The sequence below is a fragment of the Telopea speciosissima genome, chromosome 7, assembly GCF_018873765.1.
Source record: "Telopea speciosissima isolate NSW1024214 ecotype Mountain lineage chromosome 7, Tspe_v1, whole genome shotgun sequence".
In the NCBI taxonomy this organism is placed as follows: Eukaryota; Viridiplantae; Streptophyta; class Magnoliopsida; order Proteales; family Proteaceae; genus Telopea; species Telopea speciosissima.
Genome location: NC_057922.1, coordinates 22,062,268 through 22,074,348, shown reverse-complemented (window position 1 = coordinate 22,074,348; position 12,081 = coordinate 22,062,268). Strand labels below are relative to the sequence as shown.

At 40.6% G+C, this 12,081-nt stretch overlaps 2 protein-coding genes across 2 annotated transcripts; one reads left to right on the top strand and one right to left on the bottom strand.

Moving 5' to 3' along the window:
* On the top strand, positions 1–1,866 carry LOC122669281 (protein GAST1-like). The gene is made up of 3 exons (XM_043866016.1): positions 1–43; positions 144–177; positions 1,651–1,866. The coding sequence occupies exons 1-3, from the start codon at positions 11–13 to the stop codon at positions 1,830–1,832; spliced, it is 249 nt and encodes an 82-aa protein (XP_043721951.1). The 5' UTR covers positions 1–10; the 3' UTR covers positions 1,833–1,866.
* A 3,570-nt stretch (positions 1,867–5,436) lies between these two features.
* LOC122669458 (pentatricopeptide repeat-containing protein At4g16835, mitochondrial) lies at positions 5,437–7,962 on the bottom strand. The gene has a single exon (XM_043866226.1). It carries the CDS (start codon positions 7,847–7,849, stop codon positions 5,834–5,836), a length of 2,016 nt encoding a protein of 671 aa, XP_043722161.1. The 5' UTR covers positions 7,850–7,962; the 3' UTR covers positions 5,437–5,833.
* Between the last annotated feature and the right edge of the window lie 4,119 nt (positions 7,963–12,081).

The following is a 12,081-nucleotide window of genomic DNA, read 5'->3' as shown; positions in this document are numbered from 1 at the left end:
GTCAGAGTGGATGTTTAAGACTAGTCTGGCTACTGCAACAAAGGTAATTAAAGAAAACCAAAATTGCTGTTAGAGATATTAATTATGATTTCTTGTCTTCTTTGGTTGTTTCTCTTTACTGATTTTTGTTCTGATGGTTGCAGCATAAGCACAAGCACTCAGGTCTCACACAAGCAGGTATGAAGAAGAAGATCTCTCTCTCTCTCTAGATCTCTAGATTTTTTTATTTTCCTATTTTTGGATCTTGGGTTTCTTCTTCATGCTCAGAAACTCAACATCTGAATCATTCAAGTGGCTGGTAGAGAATGCTAGGCTTCAATATGTGGGACCTCTGAATCCAATGGATGGCTGGCTAGGATTTTCTGTTTTGTTCTGATCCTTTCTGTTTTAAAAAAAATAGAAACAGAATAGTTTATAAACCAGATTTCGATACTTGTTAGATTATGTTAGCTTGAGGGGTTTACAAAGTGGGATCCACTGTGAGTGGGATCTGACTCTGACCTCATAGATTTCTACTATTTGTCATGATATAGTGCACGGATCGGGCTCCTCTCCTGCGACCCCAGTGCCAAGAGGATGTGCGGTGAGGCATCCAATGGCTCTGGGTTACTGGACGAACAGGGATGTGTTCCTGCATGGGGACCAGCGCGCCCGTTGGATGCCTCACAGGAGGCCCTCTAGGCGCTGGGCTCGCAGGAGAGGAGCCGAAGTGCACATGATCAGTTAATTCTCAATCTTCATGATTAAGATACTAGTGAGCTGAATCTTGATCTCAGCTGAATCTTGATCTCAGCTCTTCTTATCAATCCTGATCAGTTGATACTATGTGACCTTGCACACCTGGGCCTTGGCCTAGCGGTTTGGCATTGTCTAGTTGAAGGCATACCCGAGGTTTGGTCACTTGATCAAATTCTCACAAGTGCACTGGTGCTTGCCATGCACCACTATCTAGCTACCCCTACCCCTTGAACCCACTAGGCGCCCACTCTTTCTCCAGGCCACCATAGTGTGGTGAGCCCACTTGGCATAAAAAATTAAAAAAAAAATACTATGTGCCCTTAAACTCCATCTTGTGTGTCCCCTCTCACATGGGTTTTTTTTTTTGTTACTTTTTCTGTCCTCCCCTGTTCATGTGGACCCCATGTAAATGATACCGTTGTTCTCTACAATACCATTGGTGCAGAGTGGGAGACTCCCCCACACTTGGCAGCATGGGAACCCTCTACCATCTCTTATACTTTTTACATCTTATGCCATTTATTCATGAATAATCTGGAAACTTACTATGATTAGGAATTTACCACATTTTCTAGTAATACCTGTGAAAACTGCATGGACCTAGGGCTGAGGCTGAGGCTGAGCCTGAGCCCAATAGAACTCTAATAAAATTCAAAAAACATTTTTGGGTTTTGAACATAGTAGCTTGGCTTACACTAGTGCTCCCAGGAGTCTTATCTCTCTCCTCCTCCAATGAAAAGATATTTCTACCTTTTGTTTGAGGGAAGAGAGAGAGAGATAGACACAAAGAGTGCTGGCAGAGGCTGCGCTCCCAGAAAAAGAACTACTTCTCTAATTATATATTTAAGAATGCTGAAAGAAAGAAAGGGTTGTGATTTAGATGTGTGATTGTAATGAGTTTTTTTGTTGCAGAGTGCCCAAATGCATGCCAATACAGATGTTCAAAGACTGCCTACAAGAAGCCATGCATGTTCTACTGCCAGAAGTGTTGCTACACGTGTAGATGTGTTCCTCCTGGTACTAATGGTAACAAACAAGTTTGTCCTTGTTATAACAACTGGAAGACCAAGAAAGGAGGCCCTAAATGTCCTTAATTAGAAACCTTCTCTCTCTCTCTCACACACACACACAACAGCAGATCCATCCATCTTCATAATTTTCTGTAGTTGTTCTTGTTCCTGTAATGTCTTCTCTTCTTCCTCTCGAGGATAAACATGTTGTTGTTTCTTTACTTCTATTATTATTTATGGAATTATATGAATGTTAAGTTAATTAAGCTCGATGTTCATCTGAACAGTCCAATTATGATCAGAAGGTTGAGGTTCTCCTGCATCAACTTAAACTTAATTTTTCAGGTCATACAGTTCTATGAATACATACATGTCAACAAGATTGGATTGAGTTTTGAGAAGATTGATGATAGCATGAGAGATCAAACCTACAAAAGTTTGGACTCCTTAAAACTAACTTAAAAACGACGAGATCGAGTACAACCTCGATCTCACTACACCCTCAACAGCCTCAGATTTTGGGAATAAGGAACGCCAATCCCTCAGAGTTACTCACCACTTGCAACACCTGAATCTTCTCCACGCTGGCGCAGGGACCATGCTTCCGGACACAGAGAATGCATTCCCAACATTTAAAAACAGCCGCCAAGAGATCTTTTGGCACAGGAAAACTCATTATTCCTGTTCACATATATTCTGCCACTCTCATACATCTCAAGGTCCAAAAAAAAAAAATGCAAAAACAAAGGATAAACCAAAGAAAGGTTGTCGGAAGATGAATGATAAAATCTCACCTGGCACCTAAGGTTGGGAACAGCCCAGGATCTTCAATTGAAGGAGGAGCAACCACATTGTTTGTCATACTGCCGACACTAAATCCTCCTCTTAAACCAACCCCCTTTCCACCACCACCCAAAAAAAAAGACCCTAATTGTCCTGGACTGTAACACTACTCACACCTTCAGAAGGCTTTAGGAATTCAGTGACATTGACATTGATCCTACATTCACATGTCAAATAATAATAGCAGTAAGTCCAACATGAAAGGCATTCTAGGAACAGAGATGGTATTCTAGAAATGTTTGGAGGACTTTTTATAGACTAGCAACATATAAAGCCAGTACAAAAAAGAAAATAATAAAGATGATCAGGACCAGGAGGAAACAATCACAGAATCCATCATCAAGAAAAAGGAACTACCTTGGCACCATCATATATGATGTATAATGCCATTCGCTTTTAACGAGCTAAATAACCAAATCAGAAAGGGAATTTAACCAATGAATCAACTAATGACTATGGTTTTGACCATATGTAATTCATGAGATCACACAATTGTAAACAGAGAAACATGTCCATATCATAATGGTAATAAAATCTAGGGAAATTTTCTCTCCCCTGAACTTACATTTTATTTACTAAAATTTCCTTGTCAAAAGTTCCACCTCCGAATCCCCTGAAAAAGTGAACTCTTACCTCTTCTTCTCCCCTGCTATTTTGAAATGCCCAAATTACCCCTCCTATTAACCGGTTTTCATTCTCCTCCTCCTCCTCCTCCTCGGAATACAGCAAACACCCCACCCACCCCTGCTGCAAACCCATGATCACCTCCCTCACCCTCCCCTACCCCCTCTGCATCCACCCCATCCACCCTGCAAATCCCACCCCCACCCTCACCCTTCCCTACCCCACTCTGTGTTCCACCCCACCCACCTTGCAAATGCCGCATCCTCCTCTACCCCCTCTGCCAACTATCCCCCTCCTCCTCCTGCTCTCACTCTCACCACTCCTATCCCTCCCTCCCCTGCAAATCCCCTCAAAAGGCCGTTGTGGCTGCTGCTGTTGCAGTTGTTCCCAGATCAAACACACATTTTTTTATGATGATGGAGATGATAATGGGACTGCTGAGGCTAAGTAGTATAAGCAGAAGAAGCCCAAGAAATCTAAGATTGTTGTAGCCGATCCAAGTTCCAATTTCGATGCTTCTCATCTTAACGCCCACATCATTGATGTTCTTAATTCACTTCAGTTTTTCCCCACTGTTCCAATCTCTCATCTCTCTCTATAATTTAAATTATATGAACGAAATTTCATTCAGGAGGATCTGCTTTTCATGTCTGTGTTTAGGTTGTCCTAATTCCCATCTTGGTAGTTTATATCTTTTGAACAGATATTAACTTCAGAGGCTTGATGGCCCACCATTATGATCTCTGAAACCACACCCACTTCCTCTTTTTCGATCAAAACCAGTGCTTCTTAATCAGACATAAAACGAATGACAACGGATCCCTCTTGTTCAGCCAACAGGAAATCAAAACCAGAAAACTCAGCAAGAACTGTCAGACACTGTTTCCCTCCACCTCCCCGTTTCCGGCTAACCCTGCCTCCTTATCCGACACTGTTTCCTGGCTCTCCTCCTCCAATGGCTGCTTTAGATCCTTCTCAACTTGGGACTTTGCTAGAATTCATGTCCCCATTATCCTTTGGCGTAAGTTTGTCTAGTACTCTAGTTCAAGGGTCATATTTCCCGACACAGTATCACAATTTGGAGAGCTCTTACCCATTGCCTTCCCACCAAGTCGTTCCTCCTCCACAGACAGATGCTTGTTCCCCCCTCTAGTGTTCTCTGTTGGAATGTTCAGGAGGACATTGATCATATTTTGTTATCTTGTCCCTTCGCAGCCTAAGTTTGGAAAGAGGCCTTGGATAGATGCTGACCTAGTCACAGAAGAATCCTCCCCTTCTTTAGGGAGTGGCTTTGGATGGACATGACCTTCTCAGGTAGCTCTATTTGTGATACTGTAGGCAAGCTTGTGTTTGGTGCCACCACCACCCACATCTGGATGGAGTGGAATCTTCGAAGATGGATCTCCAACTCCCATTCTTTTGACTTGATTTGGAAAGCCACCTACTTTGATGTTAGCTCAAAACTTCACTTGTTGCCTCATCGTTCTGTTGTTGATTCCCCAAGGAACAAGTATATTGTTTTCTCCTCGGTTTTACCTGCTTCCCTGATCCAGTCTCATGTCCCTTCCTCTTAGGGCCAGGAACTGTTTATAGTCCCCCCCCCCCCCGGTTTTGGGGTTTTGGTAATGAATTATTTATTCACCCAAAAAAAAAAAAAAAACAAGAGAAAACGAATGACTTGGACAAAGTGATTGTTCAATTGCTCAACAAATGTAGGTTAGTTGAACCACAGTTCTACCAGCTTTGGACCAATGACATGCCCTAATTCCATTAAGGCGCAAAGATAATGAAAAAAAAATCCAATAAAGATCATACAGGTTAGAAGTAAAATGTTGAAAAGTCATGGGATTTTTCCAAATAATTAGATAAAAAATAGGGAACAAGGAGTTCACACAAAGTTATATGAACAAAGTCAAAAATACTATACAAGAAACTACATAACTGTTTTCAAAGGTAACTCTACCTTCCGTCTTCCCATATTCCTCTAACACCCCCCCCCCTTTCCGTGGGCAACAATGCATAAACTAGCTAGCTTGGATGATGAGGGTTCTGTTTTTTCATTTTCTTATTTGTGAAATCATCCATTAGATGACAAGTTACTTACTTTAAAAGGAGACAGCCAAAAAAACACCCCACATACATGACAATTATGTGCATAATTGAACTTTATTCCCACATTTATTTACTTTGGATGGGAGTTGAAATATTGAAAACAGACCTGTACTAACACCACTTATTGTTCAAAATCATTTCATGTAGAGACTACTAAACTAGAACTAAAGGAAACAAATATTTGTTACAACTAATTCTAGGTCACGCCGTCATGGGCTGACCTGCCGAACAGATTAATGCGCTTAACTCAACTTAATACATAGGGATGACCTTATTTTCTGATAGATACATAGGGAATGACCTTATTAAGTTGCTTTTTTGTTAATATTTAACTCTTACCATTCAAAGAAGAAGAAAAAAATTATCCAAACCACCATACTGGAAACAAGAAATGTGGACTCCAAGCAAAGGAACAAATTGAACGAAGTCACAAAGCATGTCACCTTATCTTCAGGTACCATCTCTTCTGGCTAATTCATAGGATTCTCCATTCAAACCTCATATGGTCACCAATAGTCACCGCAGGAGCATCTCCCATTTCTAAAATAGTGGAATCTCACTGTGTCCCTAACAATAATTTCCCTCCCTTCAATTTCAGAGATGTACTTGGTGGCAGTGTGACAATCCCCACAGACTCGAAGGTTTTTGAATACCCGTATTTGAGTGCCACTAGGTGTAATCATCAGCCCGAAAGCAATTGCCAATTTTTCACTGTGCCTTGACAATATCATCTCCTTTTGCTCCTCCCTTACATCATGCAAAGCAGAATCAAGATCTGGCACGTACCCTGCTAGCTTCATCCTCCTCTCCAGCTCATCTAATTTTTCATGTATAGAAGCCAATTTTGGGTGAACTCTATCTCCCGATCTGAACTCATGAACTTCACTTCCTACCTCAATCCAACTATACCCAGGTGTCTTCACAACCTTACTGTCCTTCATTAATTGGCGAACCCTTGCAACATGATCCCACTTTTTCACAGCAGCATAGGCATTGGCAAGTTGAACGTAACCTGCGGCATTAGTTGGATCAAGATCAAGCAGGTTTTTGGCAGCAAATTCAGCCAATTCCAAGTTCTTGTGGATTCTACAAGCGCCCAAAAGGGTACCAAATATGGCAGAATGTGCACTGTAAGGCATTTTCTTTATCAAATCTACGGCTTTGTCTAGCAAACCAGCTCGACCAAGCAGATCAACCATACATGTATAGTGATCCAGCTTGGCTTCAATTCCATAGCAGCTTTCCATAGAATTGAAATACTGGATTCCAAGATCTACTAATCCTGCATGGTTACAGGCTGACAAAACTGCAACAAAGGTGATCCAATCTGGCTTGATTCCCTTACCCTTCATCACATCAAACAACTGAATTGCTTTCCCACCAAAGCCATGTTGGGCATACCCAGAAATCATTGCATTCCATGAAACAACATCTTTACGGGGCATCTCAGTAAATAACTTCTTCGCATCCTCTAAGTCCCCACATTTGCAATACATACTAAGGAATGAAGTCCCAACAGTCGTATGAAGATACAGTGGTGATTTATGGATAAGTTGATGTACCTGCTTACCCAATTGCAATGCGGATAAGTTACTACAACCCAACAAAACACTGCAGATGGTAGACGGATTTGGCTTGATTCCCTCCTCGACCATCCTCCTGAAAAGCTTCAAGCCACCCTCAGAGTCAGAATTCTCAACATAACCAGCAATCATGGCATTCCAAGTCACCAAATTCCTTGCAGGCATCTCTGCAAATAACTCCTCTGCTGATTCAATCTTCCCAGACCTCATAAACCCAGTAATCATTGCTGTCCAAGCAATCACACTCTTGACAGGAGCTTGCTGAAACAATTCCACTGCCAACTCCAAATACCCAGCCTCAATATAACCCGAAATAATGGCACTCCAGGAGACAATATTCTTCTCTGGCATAACTAAAAAGAGTTCACGAGCTTCATTCATCTTCCCATTCTGCGAGAGACCAGAGATCATCGTGTTCCATGATGCCGGGTCTTTAACTGGCATTATGTTGAAAAAGATCCGAGCAGTTTCAATATCAGAGTTACGAAAATAACATGCTAACATGGTATTAAATGAGACGACATCTGGTTGAGGAATGCGATCGAACAATTGGCGTGCCTCCTTCAATTTCCCAGGCGTTTTAGAATACGAAGCCAACATGGAATTCCAAGTAATCGTTGTTCTAATTGTCATGTTCTCGAATACACAGAGTGCAGAGTCCAAATCACCTGCTCGGATGTAGTTCATGATAATCTTGTTCGCTGAAACAACGTCACTTAACCGATGTTGATCGAAGACTAAAGATTTCCCGGAGGACGGTGTTGATGTTGCTATGTTATCGGTGGGAACCAAGTGGGTTCTTTCTGGCAAATCAGAATGTTGTCTGGAATTTGGATTTGGTAATGTGAAGGTCGAGAGGGAAGCATTTTGCTTTCTGGTTTTTTGTAAGACAACAGAGAAGAAGGCGAAGGGATGGTTTCTGGTAATTCGGAGGGACATTGGCAGCCATTGTTTATTCAAAACTCAAAAGAGAGACAATATTCATTGGGGCATCACCTTTTCTAGCTGTCGCAATCAGGTTCCACATTTGGCTGCAAAAGAGAAACACAGATGATATAAGATTCCTACAAATTAAAATTGAGTTATTCATTCACTTAAAATACAAGATTGTAGGACAGAAATAGATCCTTAATGTCATAAAATCAAGAATTCTTTTCACCTCAGTGAGTTAAAAAGTAAAAAAAAAAAATCACCGGTTGGCTGGCTATCTTACGATTTGTCCATAAATGACAATCCAACATGGTAAGTTTTGATGTTGAAACCAAAATGAAAAGTCAGCTTTTAATGTCTCTTCTGTTATTCTGGAAGCGGCTATAACAGTATAACTTGTCTAAGCAAAATTTTTCTTCAGCATATGATGGATCATAAAGGATTTCACAATATCATATGAATTGGATCTCAAATTGAGAGGCAAACTAGAATTTGAGCAAAGGAGTTGCAAAACTAGAAATGAGAATTAAGAAAAAGGCATCAAGAATAGAAGGGAAAGCAAGGAGTCAACCTTTCTGACTCCTTAGAGTCCACAAAGGGCCTCAATAATCCACCCAAGTTGCTACAGAGTCCGCAGTAGTCAAAATTATTAAATCAGAGCTTTCATTAATCATAAAAATTATGGGATAGGCCAGAGGCATTTACATCTATTTGTTGGACCAAGGAACATACCATAACTCAATCCCAACCTACTTAGAAATTCCAAATACACCTTGAAATAGCATAAACCTGACCTGTCACCAGTTTCAAGAAACAGTCATAATCAAGGTATGACTCTAAAATTTAAATTATAAACTAAAAGATAAAACCCAACCAGCTTCCCCAGTAACTTAAGGATTCAATTATGGCTTATAAATAAGAAAAATAAATGGAAACTTAACCCTACAATTCGTAAGGAACTTCCCTTCTTCTCCTCTTCCCTGTTGCTGCATCGCCTCCGGAATAAAACCATCATAGGTGTCGCAAAATTAAACCAAATCTCTAGAAATTGAGAAAGCTCTGTTTTATCAACCATTAGTGGTTTGGGGATCATGGCGTTGGGAGAAAATAAAAATTGAATGGATTAAAGGAACTTACTACTTCGGAATCATGACACATGCCGACGAGAATAACTGAACTAGGAACTCAAAGGAAAACATGAATCATCACCAGAAAAATGAAGATTGATTCAAAGAAGAAAGAAGAATTGAGAAAAGGGGACTATTATTCACAACTTAATCAAGACACTGCCAGCATCAACTGAGTCATAATTAATCCATGCAAGAAAATAGACCAGATCTGTCACTGTTCTGACTTATATATAAATAATAACTACATAAACATGCTTTACTTCAGCTCAAAAGAAAATAGAGCACACAACATATAAAGAGCTTCCCCCTTCGGTATTTTTGTTTCTTTACTAGACTGCATGCTGAGAATTTAATCCCCTGCAGGAATTGCTGCTGAAAAATGAATTGTGAAGCAATAAAGTGAAAATCTTCACTAGACTTCTATGGATTACTTCCTGGACCAAGTGTATTACTTATCTGATCATCACATAGTTGGAAAATATTGATTACCTTTGGTTCAAAGAACTCACACCACAAGTGATCAGGATGCTCAACATTCATAAATGTAGATTCCTCTATTGGATCATGGAGACACTAAGTAAATCACCTAGATGACTTAGCCAATCCATGAAGTTTTACAGATGCAGTATATCAGGTATCTGCTCCAATTCGTTGGGACAAAAAGCAAAACCAAAAAAAAAAAAAAAAAAGCCTCCCAATCTGAACTCTACATATCCAACCAACTACAAATCACATGCCCTCATAATCAGAGAATTATAACGCTCCACAAACATGAAAAGCATTGTAAATAGGTACATGACTTACAATTCCCTCTCTTTAGTCATTAATATCAGTAAATTTCAATCTCAAATTATGTAATCAAGTTATGTGGAATTTGAATATTTATTCAAAGCTTTACTTTGCTTAAATGCAATTATGTGGCTGCTACTCGGGCAAGTTCTATTCGGTATTTCAGATTACAGGGCCTGACTGAATTTAAAGGCTGGTTTTCTAATATGCTGGGCATTGCCACACAATCTGAAAATTATCATGAGATGGAATTCTTTATACAGGAAAATCTTGAAAAGAAGAAAAGAAGAAAAGAAGGGAGACCATTATCGTTGTATTAAAGTTTTTGAATCAATGTTCCAGTTTCCTCAGAGCAAATGCCAAAGTTATGAAGCCTGCCCTTCAAAGAAATCACACGGCTGCCTCAGAATTTGACTCTCGCCCTCTATTGCCTAAAGTCTTTTATAAAATGGTGCTTGGAATAAAAGAAAAGGTGGGTAGAGCCGAATGGTGGTTATTAGAGGTGCTGATTGATATTCGCAACTAAAGTAGCTTTTGGAACTCATCTAAACCAGGTATCTTTGAAGCTGAAGCTGTCCGTGATGGTTTGTTGCTGTGTCAATGCCTGGGGCTGTCACACTTGGTGTTACATTCAGATTGTGAAGTTCTGATCAGCTCGATCAATAAGTAAGAGGAAGCACCCTGCCGTGGGGAACCTCAGCTAATCTTATAGACATTTGGGTGTTGGCTAGTGGTTTTTCTATAATCCGCCTTCATGTTTGTAAGCCGTTAAACAAAGAACCCAAGTGGCCCAGTTCATACCAAGGCAACTGCAAACCCCTTTAATTTTTCGAGGGTGTCTTGTTGCTGCATCCACCTCCTTGCTTACCCACATTCCTTTTACACCCCACCCCCCCCCCCCCCCCGAAACACACACACACACATACACGCAAAAAGATAACCAATTGACATCTACAAAAGAAAACTTGCAACACTATAACCACAGAAAGCAGAGGGAGAAAGAGCACCTACCACCTGAGAATAAAAGGAGGCTCTCCTGTCGCAAAGAATACCAATTTGAATTTAGGATTGCAGAGAGCTTGCAAGGTTCAGAAACTCAATAATTCTATGACGATTGGAGGGATATTTTTTTCACTTCCACAAATTCCAAAAAGAGAAAAATATATCGTAAGCGCTAGGCCCCTAAGCCCTTGATCGTGTGTGTGAGAGAGAGGAGCGGTCTCGCTCGCGTTTCAGACTTTTCAGGGGGAAGGGTTGGGAATGGAAGCCGCGATTTTCAGCCCATCGAGGACGGTTCACCCATCATCTAACTCGGTTCTTAAATGGACAGGATGGACCATGGTTTCAAGAATCGATACTGGTGGAGACCGATACCCATTTTCTCGTTGATCCCGGTGGATCGGAACGGACAAGATTTAAAGCATACAGATCTTCAACGGCGCGCTGCCCTGTCCTACCTATGCTGCACAGGCACAAGGTCATGCGTAATGACTGCTTTACCCTTGCTTGGGCAAGGGTAAGGCGGTCAATGCATGCCACCTTGTGTCTGCGCAGCACGACAAGACGGGCACCCTGCGCCGTAGAAAATCTGGATCCAAATTTAAAAAACAATGGATAAATTACATGTCACCCCCTGATTTTTAAATGAAACTTAGATCACCCCTTGGCTTTTGAAAAAACTCAAATCACCCCCTAGTTTAGACCCCACTATGACAAATTAGTCCCTACCGTTAGTTTTATGCTATTAATTGATAGGGTTGTAAACGGATTGGATTCGGCTCGGATAGTGCTATATTCGCATCCGCATCCGATTAGTTATCGGACGGATTTGGATAGTGCTAAATGGATACGGACACGGATATAGATCGAATATTTTATCCGTTTACATATAAATATAGTTTTTCGGATAGCTATAGCCTATCCGTATCCGCATCCGTTTAGCTTTCGGACGGATTCGGATAGTGTTAAACGGATATGGACACAGATACAGAAACGGATTTCGGCTATTCATTTACACCCCTATTAATTGATGATGTCACCCGGTTAAATAAATTTAAATCCCTAAACTACCCTTGACCAATGTTGAAAATGGAGGAAGGATAGTATTGTAAATTTAATTCTAATGATTTAGTGCAAGGGTAAAATAGTCCTTTCACACCAATAACTAACAGCAAACTAACACCGTTACTGTAGAGGGGTTGATTTGAGTTTTTTCAAAAACCAAAGGGTAATTTGACGTGTAATTTACACAAAAAAAATTTTAAGTAAAAGAGGTTAACCTAATTGATGCAAATCAGTAACCATCCATACAACCAATGTGAG

Bases quoted from the DNA above. Each gene is read 5' to 3' on its own strand.
- LOC122669281 (XM_043866016.1), top strand. From the start codon at position 11: ATGTTTAAGACTAGTCTGGCTACTGCAACAAAG. The intron at 44-143 runs GTAATTAAAGAA...TGATGGTTGCAG, and splicing joins GTCTGGCTACTGCAACAAAG to CATAAGCACAAGCACTCAGG. The intron at 178-1,650 runs GTATGAAGAAGA...TTTTTGTTGCAG, and splicing joins CTCAGGTCTCACACAAGCAG to AGTGCCCAAATGCATGCCAA.
- LOC122669458 (XM_043866226.1), bottom strand. From the start codon at position 7,849: ATGTCCCTCCGAATTACCAGAAACCATCCCTTCGCCTTCTTCTCTGTT.